The sequence below is a fragment of the Pan troglodytes genome, chromosome 9, assembly GCF_028858775.2.
Source record: "Pan troglodytes isolate AG18354 chromosome 9, NHGRI_mPanTro3-v2.0_pri, whole genome shotgun sequence".
Classification (NCBI taxonomy): domain Eukaryota; kingdom Metazoa; phylum Chordata; class Mammalia; order Primates; family Hominidae; genus Pan; species Pan troglodytes.
The window spans coordinates 70,092,445-70,112,563 of NC_072407.2; the positions used below are offsets into that span (position 1 = coordinate 70,092,445).

Consider the following 20,119-nt stretch of genomic DNA (forward strand, 5'->3'; position numbering starts at 1 on the left):
TCCTTGGAGGTGTGCAACTGGCTGTGAGCGGGTGTCTGGGTTACTCTCTGTTGGGAGTGGTGCCAATATCCATGCCCTGGTGCCGGGCCTCAGGGGGCTGGAAGTACAGAGCAGTGTGGGGCACCTGAGCCCCAGCCAGTGCTCCATGCAGGGCCGTGGTGTCACACGCCCAAGGCCACACACCTGCCAGGAAGGGTAGAGGCTGTCCCCAGCAGCAGACATTACCCAGGACTCCGGGGTTCAGAACAGGGGCTGAGCCTGACTCCAGGCCCAGCCTCCCCTCACCTGAGACTACAGTCTTCCTGATCCCTCCCAGGTGGTCCTTCCTGCGTTGCTGGTGGAATGGGGGTGGCTTTCTGCAGTTCCCTCTGGCCTGGGTCCCACCCCCACTGGGAGGCAGAGGAAGTGCTTCCCAGAAGCCAACAAGCTGCAAAGTGGTTCTTCCCACAGCTGTGGCTGTGGCCAGCTGCTGGGAGGAGCCTGTCCATTGGCTCCTGGACTGCCTTGCTCAGGACCTCTGGATGCCAGGGGTCGTATCAGGGGCTCTAAGGTAATTCCACATGCCCAGTAGATTCAGCTTAGAGAAACGGTGCTCACAGTGCTGGGGTAGGAGCAGAGAAGGCTAAATGAAGGACTCCGGAGAGCTGCAGGTGGATCTGGACCAAATCCAGAACCCAACGCCTTACTCCCTCCTGGGGAGAGAGCTGGGCAGAGACTTGGGGCGGGCAGTGAGGTGGGGATAGGTGAGCAGCACTCGTGCTGAGTGGCCCGTGTGATTTAGGAGGGGTGCAGTGTGGGATCCCAGGGACATGACCAGTCAGCCCCGCCCGGGCTTTGACATGGGGGTACCTGGCAGTGGTGGCTAGAGAAGTCCAGTTTGCCAAGAGAATGGCACATAAGGCACTGGGGTAGGCACCTCTGGGCCATGGACATAGGGAGACATAGGGATGGGGTGGGTCACCTGCGTGGAGGACTGGGCATTGAACAGCACAGGCCCGAGCCCATCCTTGTCCATGTGAGCTTATGGCCTGATGTAGAGACCACCAGGGGCTCCAGGAAAGTTAAGCTGCATGGAGAGAAACGATGGGCCAGGGCCAGGGCCAGGCCCGGGGTGGTTTAGGGAATGGCAGTGTCCTGGGTAGAATAGGAAGGCCTGAGACTGTGACTGAGCTGACAGTGGGGCAAAGTGAAGGAGCCCAGTATTGGAAGATCGGCTCCACATGTATCTCTGCGAGGAGACTGCAAGCGAGCTCGTGTGGACCAGGCAGAGGCGAGGGCTGAGTGAGGCCAGCAGTGGCCTGGGCACAGGAAGACGGTGAGTGAGAAGCCACTGGAGCTCCTGTGCAGGAGCGCAACACCTTTACTGCTTCATTCAGTTTGGCTTCACCTGCTTAAAACTGTAACTCTCTAGAAGGCTGAACAGCGAAAGCCTCCCTCCTGCCCAGCCGCTCAGCATCCCCAGGCACCAGCACTGCTCCCAGTCTCCAATGTCCTCCAGGGCTCTTCGCTTCTGGGCTAGAAGCAGGGAAACCAGAGTGTGGTGGGGAAGAAGAGGAGGAGGTGGAGGAGGGCTGATGATGGGGCCACATGCTGCTGGGATGCCAGCTGAGAGCAGTGGAGCACTGCTAAGCTGAGGGGCTGAGTGGGTGCAGATGGAGCCCTCCGTGGGCTCCTTCAGGTACCAGGAGCCCTCCCTGAGATTCAGGACACATCCAAGGGTGACAGCTTGAGGTTGGGTTTTTATTTTTTTATTTGTATAGTACAATCTCTGTGGTAGCAGAAATATATGCACAAAAAACAATTCAGAGTTCAGAGTAAAAAAAAGTCAGCTAAGACTGTATCCCGCGGGACATTTCATATATATGGATTTCACAGCTACACTCGATCCACGCCCCACACCACATACAGGCTGCTGTCTCCCACAAGAATGATGATGTCAGGGGCATCAGGAAAGGTAAGGGCCGGGAAACCGGGCCCTTGGAGAACCCTGCCCAGGGGCGGCCCAGCCTACTCACAGGATCCGACACTCCAGGCAGAGCAGAGGGCAGGAGAGGCCCAAAGAGCTAGGTCAAGCAGCTGGCTCCCCTGGGAGGGGAGCCGGGAGACACGGAGGTCCTCACACTGCCCCCGTGGCCACGCATGGCTGTCTGCACTCCATCAGGAGGAAGGGCAGGGGAGAAGTCACATGCAGTACAGTGAAACTCATCAGTGTCACACACGCCCAGCAGGAGGGGAGAGCTCTGCTCCACACGCAGGCGGCCTTGGCTGCTCCAGAGCAATCCGCTGCTCCAGCTTCAGCCATGGGACCAAGAGGGTAGAGGAGCAGCTTCCGGAGGCCCCAGGCAGAGGCCACCTTGCAGCAGTGACTGGCGACTTCGCAGTACATCTCTGCTCACTTGCCGTCCCTTGGGAGTGAGCACCGTCTATAACACATAGCCATCTACAAAAGCCTGGTCACAGTGTTCACCAGCACATTCATGAAAATTTAAATCAACATTAACCAAAGTACCTGCAAGTAACACTGCTTACTCTTGCTGTTTGCCTCATCTGACTGGAAACCTTAGCCCCCAAATATGAAATGCCTTCTCTAGATTAAAAGGATTCAGAGATGTTGCACTATTGCACTATATTTCTGCTTCCCGATCTCGTTTCTGAGTCCTAGTGAAATCGTAAACAAGAGATGAAATAAACGTCGCTCCATTTTAATACCGTCTTTAGTATCATACACGTGTTCAGTAGTGAGCCACCCAAAGCCTCCTGCCACAGGAGCAGTAGTCGAAGCACAGAGGGGACCCCGCTCTGCTGCCTCCCCATGCAGTCCAGTGATGAGGTGGATGGAGTCCTCCCCACAGTCACACCCCAAGCTTCCTCTTCTGGTGGAAATAGGCATCAAACCTTGCTTGGGCGTAGTCCTAGGAGACAGCAAAGAGAAGGCCTCAGCAAGGAATCCTGCTGGCCTGAACCCTGCCCATGTGTCCCCCAATCCCCACCCCGGGGCAAGAGCTGAGGGCACGGACCCATGAGACCAAAAGCACAGGACTGGCCTGTGCAGCAGGGCTGCTCGGGGGCCTCGCTGCTCTACAGGTGCAGGCTCCTCAAGCTCCCAGCCCACCCCACACACCTTCATTCTCAGGAGGCCTGGTTTATAGGCATGGGCCAGCCCAGCCCTGCCTCTCAGGATGGACGTCTCATCCACATGCTTAGCACTGCTACCATTCATCACCTTGCTAACCCTGGGTGCTGTGGGCACTGACTGACCGACATAACACACCTTTTAGAGCAAAAGACCCCTGGGACATAAGCAAGTCTAGAATAGAAAGGGAGAAAAAAGAGGATGCCCATCGCCTATTTCCTGGGATCTCCTGTAGCATGACTTTTAAGAAGGACACTGAGAGGCAAGGGAGAAAACCCGGCTTGGTGTTCTGTTTCTGCCACTGTATTTTCTGGGATTGTGTTGTGTGAGGACAACACAATCTCAAAGACCCACTCCTAATCTAAAAGTCTGCAATTCTAGAAGCCAGGAAGATTACAATTAACACTTTTTTGAAAAATTAACTGAGCTGTAATTTCTACTCTACAAGCATGAGCCCATTTTAAGTGTCCAGTTGAGGGCCTTCACAGATGCATCCAGCCAGTTCTCCACCACCGCAGTCAGGAGGAGACCTGTGTTTCCAGCATCCCTACAAGCTCCCATGGGCCTCTTGCAGTTGGCCACAGGCAGCCACTGACTCAATTTCTGTCACTATGGACTGGACTTTTCTTTCCTAGAGTAGCACATAAATGCCACTATACAATATGCAGCCTCTTGTCTGGCTTCTCACTCAGCGTGCTGTCTCTGAGTGGCCTGTGCTGTCATGCATTGGTGCCACCTTCCTTTTGCACTGCCGAGTGTTCTCAGTACACGGATCTGGCACTGTCGTATCCACGCACCTGCTGACTGGCATTTAGGCTGCTTCCAGTTTGGGACAATTACAAATGAAGCTGCAGACCAGGCGAGGTGGCTCACACCTGTAATCCCAACACTTTGGAAGGCCAAGGCAGGCGGATCACTTGAGGTCAGGAGTTCAAGACCAGACTGGTCAACACGGCGAAACCCCCTCTACTAAAAATACAAAAATTAGCTGGGTGCGGTGGCGGGCACCTGTAATCCCAGCTACTCAAGAGGCTGAGGCAGGAGAATTGCTTGAACCCGGGAGGCAGAGGTTGCAGTGAGCCAAGATCGGGCCACTGTACTCCTCCTGCCTGGGCAACAGAGTGAAACTGTCTCAAAAACAGACAAACAAATGAAGCTGCTATGAGTGTTTGAGTGCAAGTCTTGGTGTGGAATTTGTTTTCATTTGTTCTGGAAAAATTCCCCAGGAGGGCTGCTGGGTGGTCTAACCCATCTTCACACTGGCTGTCGCGACTGCATTCCCAGCAGCAGCGCATGCGCATTCCCATTGCTCCATGTGCTCGCCATTTGGGACCGTCAGTTCTTTCAAGTTTTAGCCATCACTGTGGGTGTGTAGGGTATCGCAATGAGGCTTTGATTCACATTTCTTTAATGACTAATTATACAAAACACATGAAAAGATTCTTACTGGCCATGTGTTTCTCTTAAGTGTCCAAATCTTCCATCCATTTATAAAGCAGGCTGAGGCCGGGCGCGGTGGCTCATGCCTGTAATCCTAGCACTTTGGGAGGCCAAGGCGGGCGGATCACCTGAGGTCAGGAGTTCGAGACCAGCCTGACCAACACAAAGAAACCCCGTCTCTACTTAAAAAAAAAAAAAAAAAAAAAATTAGCCAGGCATGGTGGTGGGCTCCTGTAATCCCAGCTACTCGGGAGGCTGAGGCAGGAGAGTCGTTTGAACCCAGAAGGCAGAGGTTGTGGTGAGCCGAGATCGCACCACTGAACTCCAGCCTGTGCAACAAGAGCGAAACTCCATCTCAAAATAATAATAATGAAGCAGGCTGTTTGGTTTCTGGCTGAGTTATGAGTTCTTTATATATCCTAAATATGAGTCCTTTATTAAATATACATTTGTAGTATTTCCTCCCAGTCTGTGGCTTGCCTTTTCATTTTCTCCATGATATCGTTCAGAGTTACTCATTTTGATGAAGTCCAACTGTGATGACATATATGTGTGTTTTTGTCCAGGGTCCCTGGCTCATAACTCCCATAGCCCTTACTACAGTAAACAGAATCTCTCTCTCTGACCTTCTGCCATCCTTTCACCTGCCCAAAGCTAGACTCTAAGATCTGACTGTGGGTCATAAGACTCTTATTCCAGAGGGGGTCCTGCGCCATACCCTGGGATAAGGAATGCTGTACAGAGAAGCCCGAAGAACCTGGTCAGGTCTTGCTGGGTTTAGATCACACCTTTTTTGTCCAATCACATTTCAACACGGTTGTCCACGTTTCAATCATGCCTATCCAATGACATCTCCATAAAATGCCCAAGAGGACAGGGTTTGGGGAGTTTCTAGAGAACTGAATGTGGAGGCTGACAGGAAGGTGAACAAGAATCAGTTCCCCAACCCACCCACAGGGACAGAAGCTCCTGTGCTGGGAATCCTTTCAGACCTCACCCCACCTATTTATCTCTTCACCCTTAAAATACCCTTTGTTAGCTAGGCATGGTGGCGGAATGTCTGTAGTCCCAGCTACTTGGAAGGTTGAGACAAGAGGATCGCTTGACCCCAGAAGTTGGAGACCAGCCTGGGCAACACAGTGAGACCCTGTCTTAAAATAAAAAAAAGTAATACACTGGTAAACTTAGGTATTTCCCTGAGTTCTGTGAGCTGCTCTAGCAAATTAACTGAACCTGAGGGGAAGGTGGGAACTCCAATATATGGCTAGTTGGTCAGAAATTCCAGAGGCCTGGACTTGCAACTGGTGTTGGAAGTGGGGGGCAGTCTTAAGGTATCAACCCTCAACCTGTGGGGTCTGATTCTGTCCCCACGTAGACAGTGTCATAATGGAATTGGAGGACACCCATCTGGTGTCCACTCCAGAACTGATTACTTGTTTGTTGGTGGGGAGAACCACCCCTGACGTGGTCACTTTAGTCTTCTGTGGTGATGATTGTTGCTGATGAAAGGAATGGGAAAAAGCACTTTGGTTTTTATGTGTTTCCTGCTCACAGCAACTTACTCTATTTTTTCCTCTTTTATGGCTAGTGCTTTATGTAACCCAAGAAATCTGTGCTTAGGTCAGTAAGCTTTTCTTTTTTTCTTTTTTGAGACGGAGTCTCATTCTGTCACCCAGGCCAGAGTGCAGTGGCATGATCTCGGCTCAATGCAAGCTCCACCTCCCGAGTTCACACCATTCTCCTGCCTCAGCCTCTCCAGTAGCTGGGACTACAGGCACCTGCCACCAGGCCCGGCTAATTTTTTGTATTTTTAGTAGAGACAAGGTTTCACCGTGTTAGCCAGGATGGTCTCAATCTCCTGACCTCGTGATCCGCCCGCCTCGGCCTCCCAAAGTGCTGGGATTACAGGCGTGAGCCACCGCGACCAGTCTAGGTCATTAAGCTTTTCTCTTGTGTTTTCTCATAGAAACTTAATAGTTTTAGCCTTCACATTTAGGTCTATTATCTGTTTCAAGTTGACTGTTGTTTATGGCACAGAATCAGGTTCAGTTTTTTCTCCACATGACTCTTCAAATGTTCTTGCATCATTTTTTGAAAATACAATCCTTTCCCTCTTAAATTACCTTGGCCTTTCTGTTGAGTACCAGGTGATTATATACACATGGATCTATTTCTGGACACTGTATTCTGTTCCATCTGATTTGTTTTTTGTTTTGTTTTGTTTTTGAGATGGGGTCTTGCTCTGTTGCCCAGGCTGGAGTGCAGTGGTGTGATCACAGCTCCCCTGACTTCCCAGGCTAAAGTGATCTTCCCAGCTCAGCCTCCCGCGCAGCTGGGACTACAGGCATGTGCTACAGACACCCAGCTAATTGTTTCATATTTTTTGTAGAGATGAGTCTTGCTATGCTGCCCAGGCTGGTTTCCAACTCCTGGGCTCTAGCGATTCTCCTGCCTCAGCCTCCCAAAGTGCTGGATGACTGGCTTGAGCCACCACACCTGGATGATTTACATTATCTTATGCCAGCACCACACTGCCTTGACTTCTGTGCTTCAGAGAAGTCTTATAACCAGGTAGTAGAAGTCTTCTTTGTTCTTTTACAAAATTATTTTGGTTATTCCAGACTCTTTGCATTTTCATATAAATTTTAGGATCAGCATGTCAATTTCTACACAGAAGCCTGTGGGGGTTTTGATTAGGCCTGTGGGGAATGTACAGGTCAGTGTGGGGAGAATGAGCATCTTTACCTTAAGGCTTCCATCCATCAAGGTGGTATCTTCTCCATTTATTTCACTTCTTTATTTTTTACACTCTTTCATAGTTTCCAATGTACATATCTTACACTATTAAACATTTTTCCATGTACAGTTGTTTCTACCATGTAGAAATCCAACTGATTTTTGTATACTGACCTTGTATCTTGTAACTTTGATAAACTCATTCATTAGGTTAAGCAACTTTTCTGTTGATTCCTTTATTATTTTAAAAGCACACAATCATGTCACCTAAAGAATAAAGGCAGTGTTTCTTCTTCCTTCCCAGTGCACCTATATTTCCTTTCTTTGTCTTGCCTCACTGCACCAGCTAGGAGCTTCAGTACAACACAGAAGACATGCAGTGAGAGCAGGTGTCCTTGCGTGTTCTGTACTTGGGGTGGGGGTCAAAGGGGACATTTTCCCTGTTACCACTAGTGATAATGTTGGCTGTGGGTTTTTCTTTTTCTTTTTTTATTGAGACAGAGTTTTGCTCTTGTTGCCCAGGCTGGAGTGCAGTGGCGTGATCTCGGCTCACTGCAACCTCCAACTCCTGGGTTCAAGCGATTCTCCTGCCTCAGTTTCCTGAGTAGCTGGGATTACAGGCATGTGCCACCACCCCTGGCTAATTCTGTATTTTAGTAGAGACGGGGTTTCTCCATGTTGGTCAGGCTGGTCTCGAACTCCCGACCTCAGGTGATCCACCTGCCCTGGCCTCCCAAAGTGCTGGGATTACAGGCATGAGCCACTGCACCTGGCTGGCTGAGGGTTTTTCATACATGCCTTTATCTGGCTGAGGAAGATCCCCTCTAGTCCTAGTTTGCTGAGATTTTTTTTTATCACATTGGATCTTGTCAAATGCTTTTTCCTGTGGTCCCTGAGATAATCATACGGTTTTTCACCTTCATTCTGTTAATATGAAGAATTATATGAACTGATTTTTTCAAATATAAACCAGCCTTGCATTCCAGGGATAAATGCCACTTGACCATAATATATTATCCTTTTACATATGTTAGTGGATTTAATTTTTGCCAATGTTTTGATAGGGATTTTGTGTAATGTTTCTTCTTATAGAATATAAACATTTAAGCTACAAAGCCGTAAGTTTCTAGATACTGCTTTATGTATATCCCACAAATACTGACATGCTATGTTTTCATTATAATTCAGTTTAAAATATTTTCTCATTTTCTTTTTAATTTCTTTGACCCAGGGTTTATTTAGAAGTGTACTGTTTAATTTCCAAATAATTGAGAATTTTCTAGATATCTTTTGTTGTTGATTTCCACTTAAATTTCACTGAGAACATATCCAGTATTATTTCAATCCCTTTGATTTTATCAAGACCTGTCTGATGGGCCAGCATATGGTCTATCTTGAGGAATATTCCATATTCATTTGAAAAGAATGTGCACCCTGCAGTTGCTGGAGGGTTTAATGAACGTGCATGAGGCCAGGCTGGCAGGGAGAGTTGTAAGGCCCTATCCCTCCTTCTGCGTGTGTTCCTCCTTGTTCTAACCACAGAAGAGGAGTGGTGAGATCTCCCATGTTTTTTGTTTTGTTTTGTTTTTGTTTCTGAGATAGAGTTTCGCTCTTTTTTTTTTGAGACCCGGAGTCTCGCTCTGTCGCCCAGGCTGGAGTGCAGTGGCGTGATCTCGGCTCACTGCAAGCTCTGCCTCCTGGGTTCATGCCATTCTCCTGCCTCAGCCTCCCGAGTTAGCTGGGACTACAGGCACCCACCATCAGGCCCAGCTAATTTTTTTTTTTGTATTTTTAGTAGAGACGGGGTTTCACCGTGTTTGCCAGGATGGTCTCGATCTCCTGACCTCGTGATCCGCCCGCCTCGGCCTCCCAAAGTTCTGGGATTACAGGCATGGGCCACCGCGCCCGGCCAGAGTTTCATTCTTATTGTCCAGGCTGGAGTGCAATGGCGCCATCTCGGCTCACTGCAAACTCTGCCTCCCAGGTTCAAGCGATTCTCCTGCCTCAGCCTCCCTAAGTACCTGTGATTACAGGCATGTGCCACCATGCCTGGCTAATTTTTGTATTTTTAGTAGAGATAGGGTTTCACCATATTGGTTAGGCTGGTCTCAAACTCCTGACCTCAAGTGATCCAACCACCTCGGCCTCCCAAAGTGCTGGGATTACAGGCGTGAGCCACTGCAACCGGCCGAGATCTCCAACTTTAATCGTGAATCTGCCATTTTCTTCTTTCACTTTTGTCAGTTTTAATATCATGTCTTTTGAAGCAAGACAAGGGTTTTTAATGTCCTCTGGATGTACTGGTGCCTTTATTATCACAAAATGCCCTTCTTTATCTCTAGTAATATTCCTTGTTACGAAGTGTGCTTTGTCGTACAGTATCATTTGACCATGACTCAAATCTGCTTTAAAAATCCAATGTCCCCTTCTTTTACCTAATATCATCCTTGCATTACCAAACCTTCTGCCTAGAAGTAGAAATCATTGTAGTATAAGACTGAGGAGGTCAAAATGAACTAGTCCCATCCCTGTCCCAAAGGAAGGCAGCTCACTAGACTGTGGACATTTGTGTTATCCCCCACCCCAAGACAACTCACCAACATTCATTCACTATGGAACAACAGAAAGGTTTGTCTGAAGGTTAAAAATACTTTCTATTTCTATGTCAGTGACAGTTTTTTTTTTTTTTTTTTTTGAGACAGAATCTTGTTCTGTCACCCAGGCTGGAGTGCAGTGGCATGATTTCAGCTCACTGCAACCTCCACCTCCTGGGTTCAAGTGGTTCTCCTGCCTCAGCCTCTTGAGTAGCTGGGATTACAGGCGCCCGCCACCATGCATGCTAATTTTGGTATTTTTAGTAGAGATGGGGTTTCCCCATGTTGGCCAGGATGGTCTCGAACTCCTGACCTCAGGTGATCTGCCCACCTCAGCCTCCCGAAGTGCTGGGATTACAGGCGTGAGCCACCGTACCCGGCTGACAATTCTTAAGGTTAAAATTAAATGACAGCCTAGCTTGGTTACAAACATGCCTATGAAAAACAGGAGGTCTAATTCAATAATTACCAGCTTCCAACCCAAAGTCGGGCACTACAGGCTGGAGAATGAAGTGGTAACCGATAAATAAAACCTTCCACAGCACAGGCAGGAGCCACCCACTCTTCTTCACTTACTGTCCCGTGTCAGAAGGGACTGAGGTCAGAGCTGGACTTCGAGGGTGCAGATGCCTACATTCCCCATCAGGATTGCAGGCACTTCTCTGAAGCAGGGGAGGCAAGGTCAGCTGGCCTGGAAGTGAGGGCAACCTCCAAAGGCAACCACAGCATCAGTGACAGCGGCTTCTCCCCCGGCTTCCTGGGCTGAGCCACACTGTCCTGATGCCACCAGGTCACCACATTCAGGTACTTGGGGAGACAGAGAACCCTCTGTAAGGAACGGTCATTTGCTGCCAACATTCACAAATACTATAGCATTTTTACCTGGGAGTAGGAAGAAAAAAAAAAAAAAAAAAACGCTGCTAAAACATACCATGTACCCAAATTCAATAGATGAAATCTTGGCTTGTACAATGGACCACAGTCCCCAGAGGAAATGAGATGCAAGGGCAAACCTGGAATGATAAAAGCAAGAAACACATATGAGACATACAGTATCAGTTACAGGACTGATGAAATGATTTCATGCCAGATGGACATTTTAACTTGTGTGGATGCAAACCTAGTTAGTGTTGGCAAATCATGGGTCTATATTCCACGGGACTAACTAAGAACAATGGGAATACCACTCCCACACCCTTCCCTCATCTGCTAGTGACAGGTGCACTGGTGAGTGTGAACACACACAGCTGGCCTGGCCATGGCACACGTAAATGCCACTTGGCCATAATATATTCACAAGGTGAATATATTCACATTCACAGGGTGCAGGTGAAGGCCTGGGTGGCCATGCTGGCAGAAAAGAAAGCAAACTTGCTACAAGGGAGGGTGCACACCATAGCAACCAAGAGGCAGCCCTTTGCTGGAGGCGGGATGAAGCTCTCACTCCTTGAGCAAGAGAATTCTCAAATCCCATCCTTGTCCCATCCCCTCCTGTCACACAGAAGTGAAAAGAGCAGATGAGAGAGCGTGAGCCATGTCACCATCTCTAAGCTGTATCAAGCCCCCAAGTCACTGTGAATCCAAGTTCCTCCTCAAACAATACCCTGAGGGCTCATCCACATGAAGATAAAGCTCAAATTTAGGAGTGCCTGCTCTAGTATCCTCCAACCCTACTCTCTGTTCATCCTGTGGTCCCCGGCCCACAAGAGTCCCGTGTGCTACCCTTTCTGTCTGGGTTCTCCTCCATCTGTTTTTTTCTATTTCCACCAGTTCAAGAAACAGAAAGAGATGATGTATGCTGCGGTGGAGCCCAGCAGGTAGGCAGATGTGATATCACACTTAGTGTGGGGGGTGAGCACTCTGGAGGCCACGAGGAGATGACTGTGCTAAGTGCAGTGGAAAGATGAGGGGGCCACAGTGACTTAAACAGCCATTTTACCAAAAAATGTCACAGGAGACCCCAAATAATAGGAACAACCCACAGGCCTCTTGACTAAAGAGATGGACAAATAGTGGTCTAGACCTTTGCAGAATCTGGAAGTTTCAGGGCCCTGCTTTGAAAATTGTTGAGAAAACAGTTAAAAGCAAGACTTAAAACTGATAAACATAAGTTTAATCATTTTCTAGGAGAAACTTAAGAGTTAAAACACAGCATATGGTGGCCGCCACTCCAGAAGCATCAGCGACAAGTTTGCAGGGCCAGGTGCAGTAGCCCACATCTGTAATCCTAGCACTTTGGGAGGCCAAGGCAGGAGAACCACTTGAGCCCAGGAGTTCATGACCAGCCTGGGCAACAGAGCAAGACCTCGTGTCTACAAAAAAATACAAAAATTAGCCAGGCATGGTGGTACGTGCCTGTAGTCCCAGTTACTTGAGAGGCTGAGGCAAGAGGCTTGCTAAGAGTTAGAGGCTGCAGTGAGCCATGATCGCATAGCTGCACTCCAGCCTGGGTGACAGATCAAGACTCCATCTCAAAAAAAAAAAAAAATTCTATAGGCTCTGGGTGGCAGCAGCCCTGTATGGCTGGGTTGTTGTGTCTGGATGACAGTTCAGAATGCCACAAAGTGTCCTGACCCTTCTTGGACATGGGAACTCTTCTTGTGATATGGTTTGGCTCTGTCTCCCTACCCAAATCTCATCTTTAATTGTAATCCCCATGTGTGGAGGGAGGGACCTGGCAGGAGGTGATTAGATCATGCGGGTAGTTTCCCCCATGCTGTCCTCACAATAGTGAGGGAGTTCTCACAAGATCTGATGGTTTTAAAAGTATTTGGTAGTCCTACCTTCTTCTCTGTCTCTCTGCCCCTCTCTCTCCTGGTGCCATGTAAGACGTGCCTTGCTTCCCCTTTGCCTTCTGCTATGATTGTTAAGTTTCCTGAGGCCTCCCTGGCCATGCAGAACTGTGAGTCAATTAAAACTCCTTTCTTTATAAATTACCCAGTCTCAGGTAATATCTTTGTAGCCATGTGAGAACAGACTAATATACTTTGCCTGCTGTATGCTCAGATCTGAAAGCTCTGCATAGTCTCGGCCACAATGGAGAAGTAGCAGATTCTATTTTTGACAAAGTGCAAGTCCTAAAGATGTACGATTAAAAAGCTCCTAGGCCAGGCGCGGTGGCTCACATCTGTAATCCCAGCATGGGAAGGCCGAGCTGGGTGGATCACTGGAGGTCAGGAGTTCAAGACTAGCCTGGCCAACATGGCAAAAACCCATCTCTACTAAAAAATACAAAAATTAGCTGGACATGGTGGCAGGCACCTGTAATCCCAGCTACTTGGGAAGCTGAGACAGGAGAATTGCTTGAACCCGGGAGGCGGAGGTTGCAGTGAGCCGAGATTGCGCCACTGCACTCCAGCCTGGGTGACAGAGCAAGACTCTGTCTCAAAAAAAAAAAAAAGAAGAAGCAGCTCTAAAATACTCATAATTGCAAGTCAGCATCTCCCAAATATAGTCTATAAAGAGGAAAGCTATCTTTACAAATCAAAAAAGGAAAAACGTTACCTATTAACTTCAAGCAACATTTCTTCTTTTATAATGGATTTTTCTTCAGTACTGAGGTTTTCAAAGTCATTTTGGAATGCAGGCAAGTAACTGGAAATAAAATGGAGCTTAAAAAAAAGTAATTGTGTTAGGATCAATGATGGTTAAAATAGACAATGTCAATAGCTGTCACTAAGCATATGCATCTACTGTGACACACTGGGAGACACACACTCAACATGATGTTCAGCATCTCTGACATCCTGGGGCTGGCACCAGTGAGCCAACCTTTGCTAGGTTTTCAGCCGCTCTCTCTCCCCAGGATTTCTAGTGGAGATACAGTGTCTAGGCTCTTCAGCATACTTTTTCCATTTAGAGTAGCACTTAAAACATAAACTGGAGACCACTATTTTGGAGGCAGGCTTGGTGCACCCTCCCAATCCTACTCAGCTTCAGCACCGCTACCAAGGTTTCAGTGCTGGGCTGAGGAATGGGAGAGAAAGATCTCAGGAGGAAATTCCCATGAGAACTGATTCTCCACACAATCACCAGCCTCCTCCCATCATTCAGGACAGGAAAGGGAACTGTTAACACCAAAGATATTTCCTCCCACTACTAAACCCTGGTGCCCGAAAGATTACTTCTCTCTCCATAGTGTGAAATGAACAGAAAAAGGTCAGTGATCACCAAAAAGATGGCCAGAAAGCAGAATCAAGGCTGGGCTTTTCAAAAAAATACTACAAGGAACTACAAAGGATGACAAAGCTCTTCTCTGAATACAAGTATCTCTGGCACAGAGATTTTTAATAAGCTGGACTAAAGGGTCAAGTTTGTGTCTACATTTAACAGGAACAAAATAACATTTTTTAACATAAACCAAATTTTAAAAGGTTATCTTTAAAAATGAAGATGTAGGCCAGGCGTGGTGGCTCACAACTGTAATCCCAGCAGTTTGGGAGGCTGAGGCAGGAGGATCACTTGAGCCCAGGAGTTTGAGACCAGCCTGGGCAACTTGGTGAAATCCCATCTCTACAAAAAATACAAACAATTAGCTGGGCGTGGTGGCATGCGTCTGTGGTCCCAGCTACTTGGGAGGCTGAGGCGAGAGGATCACCTGAGCACAGAAGGTCAAGGGTACAGTGAGCCATGATCGCACTACTGCACTCCAGCCTGGGAAACAGAGTGAGACCCTGCCTCAAAAAATAAAAAAGAAGATGTAATTCTAACTGCATGAAATTGACATGTAATTTTCCTATCAAGTATACAAAAACTCATCTCCTACCTGTTGTTTCTTGGTGGGATACTTCCGGATGTTTGCTCTGAAAAAAGGGTATTTTTCATAGCTATAATCATACATCCACTCACAGAAGTGATTTCCAATGTCGAATCCCCTGAAATAAGACATAAGACAGTGCACACAATGAGGCAAACCGTATGCCTGGAGGCTCCCTGACTGCAGAAGAAAGAAAGGCTGAGTTCCGAGCACGCCACTCCTGTTGCCATCTGGACTTGCTGAGGGAGCAGGACTGTAGCTGCTTTAATGACAGAGAGAGACAACAGGTGGTTGATCAGCATCACAGCTGACTAAAGCTATACAGGTGCACCTGAACCACAACTCCAGAACATTGTGTCTCCTAGACCAGGATTTATGAGAAGAAAATGATCTCTGAAGCCAAAAGAAAATGCCAAAGTCTGGACTGAATGGCATGGCTGTCCCCAGCTAGCGCCGTCTGCTAGGAACAAAGAAGGCTGTGCTGCTTCACCACAACCATCATGGGCCACTGGACGAGAAGCCACTGATTCCAGGTGAAGCAGCTTGCAACTCAGAGCGGCATTTTGACTTATTTTCTCTAATAACTGTTAATTAAGCATATCATAATGATAAATCAATATTGAGATGGAAACACTGGACTGTAACACAGTACCTGTAATTGTAACTGCTGTATTCGAAATCAATGAGCATCAGTTTCTGTTTTTCAGAATTCTCTCGGCCTTCCAGCAACAAGATATTACCTGCAAAAGGTTTGGATAACATGGTTTATGTTTTACAATAGAAGGCTCAAGTCCTTGAACAGCAGAGCCGAGAGAATGGATTTGATCCCTTAGGGAATCCTAACTGAATGTGGCTTTTGGTCTGTGGACATCACCAGGGCCTAGACAGAGTGTAGAAGTGCTCACGGGAGGCATAACCCTATGCAGGGTGGCTCCTGACCCACCTGGCCATGAGAACCCCTGCTCACAGCCCTAGTCCTCGCCAGACCCCCAGGATCACTGTGGAACAAAGCCTGGCCTCTTGCTCTGCTGTCAGGACAGTACTTCCCAAATGTTCTGCATGGGTGGCATGCAGGAGCTCGTGCTAGCCAAACACCACCCTCAGCAGCCCTGGGACTTGGTTTGCTGTCTGCAGGCCAGCTGGCTGCAGCACTCCAGCTGGGAAGCTGTGGGAGTGCCCTCCCGGTAAGAAAGGCAAGGGAGAGCTCAGCTGCCACAGGGGATCCCCTGCTTTGTTCTTGCCTGCTTTTCCTTCCCAAGGAGACCACAGGCAGCATTCCTACAAGACTATTTGCTTTAGTATTGGATTCTGGGTCAGGAGTTGGTCAGCCATCAGCCTGGCTCTGCAGGCCTGCGTTCCTGAGATCCCCACACTTGACGTGATGTTCAGCATCTCCGACATCCTGCGGCTGGCACCAGTGAGCCAACCTTCGCTAGGTTTTCAGCCGCTCTCTCTCCTTAGGATTTCTAGTGGAGGTATAGTGTCTAGGCTCTTCAGCATACTTTTTCCATTTAGAGTAGCAATTACAATGTAAACTGGAGACCAGAAAATGTGTATTGGCTCACACTTGTAATCACAGCACTTTGGGAGGCGGAGGTGGGAGGATCACTTGAGTCCAGGAGTTTAAGACCAGCCTGGGCAACACAGAGAAACTCCGCCTCCACAAATAATTAGCCAGGTGTAGTAGTGTGCGCCTGTGATTCCAACTACTCAGGAGGCTAAGGCAGGAGGATCACTTAAGCCCAACAGGCTAAGGTTACGTGGAGCCTAGACTGCACTACTGCACACCAGCCTGGGTGACACAGTAACAGTCTCAAAAAAAAGGCAAATTGGAGGCAGACGCCCAAAGTAGCACAACAAAATTAATGTACAACTGTTACCTCTTCGATCCTTCCTACACTTTGCCATCATCAACACAGCCGATCTCCTCCAGTCCCCTCTCTCTAGTGATGTCTGTGCCATTTATCACCCCCTCACCACCAGAAGGGCAAGGGTAATACACAAAGCTGTAGCTGTAATGTCTACACCCTCCTTGAGTTAGCCAGCGAAGAGCAGCTAATTAGTAAAAGGTAATTTGGCTCAAATGAATGGCTTATGGATGACGAGTCTTCATGAGAAACTGTTCTCAGGATTAAAAGCAAACTGCTGAGCCTGGCAAACAAGGGCTCAAGATGGGACCTGAACTACTGTGACTAGGGGAGGCAAGGTCAAGGCAGAGCAAGGCCATGTCAGCAGCACCAGTGGGAGCTGCATAGTGGGGGGCCTCTGATGAGACTGTTCAATGTGCAATTGCATGGGATGAAGTTTTGTTACAGTAAGGAACATATCACTGTCATGTTTTCAAAGCAGAGAAGCCCGAAATAATTAATAGCACAGTGCACTGATACTAGGAGAGGAGGTGTTAGGATTACACGTGTTGCGATAAGCAACACTACGCTGTGTGGTGCAGAAGGGGGAAGGGCCCGGGACTCAATGGGGTAGGCAGTGGATCTTGTTCTTTTATTGCTTTTTCAGGTTAAAAAAAAAAATCATACATGTTTACTGTAAGGAGTTAAACACTGAAAGAGTAATATGTGACTTAGAAAGTTTAAGTTCTTCATCCCAATTCCGAAGTTTAGTGAATATTCTTTCGGATTTCTTCCATGTAATTTTTTTTTTTTTTAACAGGATCTTGCTCTGTCATCCAGGCTACAGTGCAGTGGTGCGATCACAGCATACTATAGCCTTGAACTCCTAGGCTCAAGCCATCCTCCTGCCTCAGCTTACCAAGTAGCTGGGACTACAGGTGCACACCACTATGCCTGGCTAATGTTTTTATTTTTTGTAGAGATGGGGTCTTGCTATGTTGCCCAGGCTGGTCTAGAACTCCTGGGCTCAAGCAATCCTCCCACCTTGGCCTCCCAAAGTGCTGGGATTACAGACATGAGACATTGTGACTGGCCTCATACTCTATAAAAATAATACAAAACCTCATTGTCTGGTTGTATCATAATTTAATGTACCTAATACTCTTGATGCTACTTACATTTTTCAGACACACTGCCAGTAATTTTCTAAGTATGCACACAAACCTCATCTGTAACAGAACATAGCAATTCTTACCTTCTTGACAGTCATTATGACAAAATACAACTGGAGATGGAGTAGATTCAAGCAATGATCTGAAAAGAAAGGTTTCACTGTTACCCATCAAGCTTCTCAGTCAGCTGCACACAGTCTTGCTTTCTCCACATGGCCAGCACCAAATTCGTGCTCCAAAGCAACACACAGTTTCAGAGTAGTATCTGTGATGTGAATTCTGACAACTGCGTCATTACGTGGCAACAACTCCACAGGCCCTCTGCACTCAGCTCTTCCCCTGGAGGACCTCTGCACGTGCTGCTCCCTCCTGGAGCCCCTTTCTCTGCTGGTCTCGGCTTGTATAGCACCCCCTTAGACAGCCCTTCTCTTACCAGTGACCCAAGCAGGTCCTCCTATGCAGACTAAGGGCCTACTTTGATCTGTTTCTGTCACAGCACTTATCACAATTTGACATTATTTTATTTGTTTACTTGTTTTCCCTCAGCAGCGATCATCAAGCCTAGCAGAGGAGGCACAAACCTGAGTAATTAAAGGTGTAAATACTTGTGGCTGGGTGTGGTGGCTCGTGCCTGTAATCCTAGCACTTTGGGAGGCCGAGGTGGGCCGATCACGAGGTCAAGAGATCAAGACCACTCTGGCCAACATGGTGTAACCCCATCTCTACAAAAATACAAAAATTAGCTGGGTGTGGGGGCGCATGCCTGTAGTTCCAGCTACTCGGGAGGCTGAGGCAGGAGAATCACTTGAACCCAGGAGGGTGAAGCTGCAGTGAGTCAAGATCGCGCCACTGCACTCTAGCCTGGCAACAAAGCGAGACTCCGTCTTATAAAAAAAAAAAAAAAGGTGTAAATACTTGTTAGTGTACAGATGTGAGTGGCCTGCACCAAGCATCACTCTGAGGACAATGACGGCCTTGCTTCAGAGATCAGTATGAAGATTCTGTTTCTTGCAAAAGCCAAGGTTGAACTGTAAGGAAGAAGGATCTTCCTCACACTCCCCAGCCTGCCCTTACTCCCTTCTCCCCACCAGAGAAAATCCACCCCACTAGACACTCTACTGCCCTGGCCACCAAGCCACTCCTTTGACATTTTCCTTCTCAATGGAACCTTCACAAACTGACTAGAGGCCACGTGTGGGCTTCTAGTCCATACAGTCCATAATCTCTAGTCCTCTAAAGAACCATAATTCCAGATGACAAAACTTATGGTTTAAATTCATCCTGTAAAACCAATGTAAAATGCCAGACATAAGGCAAGCTCAATCAATGTTTACTGACAACAGTTTTAGTGACTAAGAATATTTAAAGTCAGGAAATAGAAGGAAAACTCACCTCAGGTTTTCCAGTTCCAAGGGCAGATTGTAACTGAGCAATTTGTGGAGCTTTTTAATTCTGGATTCCTCAGTAAATTTAATTCTCAGCACTTCCTTTAGATACCTATTAAAAAATTTTCAAAAAAGAACAGAACAAAGAATCACCGATCAATTCACCAAGGCTTGCTGTTCTTGGGGCTTTGGTTAAACATCCAATCCCAGCGCAGTCACAATGCCAGTGGGACCCCTCTGACTGCCATGACTGAGGGGAAGAGGAGTGGCCTTGGGGGTTCGTGGCATTCTAGGAAGGTGACTTTCTTCTGTCCCTTCACCCGTTCAATAGCATTTTTGCATAAGCCTTCTCTCCTGGTTTAGGAATTGACTTTTACACACAAGAAAGACTTACTTATGAGACAAGTATCACCAGCTGACACCCTGCACTTCAGTGAACTAGGAAGACCTCTGACTACTGTGGCAAACAAATGCTCACTTATGGTACTTCTGGGAGCCACCACTGTAAAACTATGTTAGGACCAAGTGATTTGACCACTTACTTTTCCATTGTGCCAAAAAGCCATTTTGGTTCCTTATTGAATGGCATTTTCATACCATGAAATGTAGCCATTTTCTCGGCGATTTCTGCAGAAATATCTGGCAAACTTAATTCTTCAGTATCTAATCGCCGGCTCTGAAATAGAAAAGGGAGTTAAAAACTGACATTTACCAAGTAAACTAAAAAGAGTGAGATCACACAGTCTTAGGAACGAGAAGTGTTTTTGTAGTGCATTTAAGTCTCACCCAATGCCCCAAATTCCCTTAAGAATGGACACTGTGTCCCTACAGACAGTGACCCAGCAATTGCTATGGCATTTCTACAGTGAGGAGCCGGCCACCTCCAAAGATCTATTCCATTTTGAACCCCTTTTAACTATGAGAACTCCTTTCTTAAATTTTATTGAACTACTACACTATCATCTATTATTCTGGCCTCTAAAACCACCCTGAATGTCTATTCACTACCCAATGCTGAAGTCCATGTCTTCAGCAGTTTATCACATGGCCCCGCTT

At 47.5% G+C, this 20,119-nt stretch overlaps 1 protein-coding gene across 18 annotated transcripts in view; it reads right to left on the bottom strand.

The window, feature by feature from the left end:
• Positions 1 to 1,732: 1,732 nt before the first annotated feature.
• CHKA (choline kinase alpha) overlaps positions 1,733 to 20,119 on the bottom strand; it is a 67,940-nt gene continuing 49,553 nt past the window's right edge. For 6 of the 18 annotated variants that reach the window (XM_063782512.1, XM_054661121.2, XM_054661123.2 and 3 more), the window contains 8 exons: positions 19,606 to 19,739; positions 19,071 to 19,175; positions 17,762 to 17,820; positions 15,312 to 15,399; positions 14,669 to 14,777; positions 13,408 to 13,514; positions 10,835 to 10,916; positions 1,733 to 2,912 (listed from right to left, as the gene is read on the bottom strand). In XM_063782512.1, coding sequence (XP_063638582.1) covers positions 2,853 to 2,912; positions 10,835 to 10,916; positions 13,408 to 13,514; positions 14,669 to 14,777; positions 15,312 to 15,399; positions 17,762 to 17,820; positions 19,071 to 19,175; positions 19,606 to 19,739 — 744 coding nt within the window. In that variant the 3' untranslated portion in view covers positions 1,733 to 2,852. 18 annotated transcript variants of the gene reach the window in all.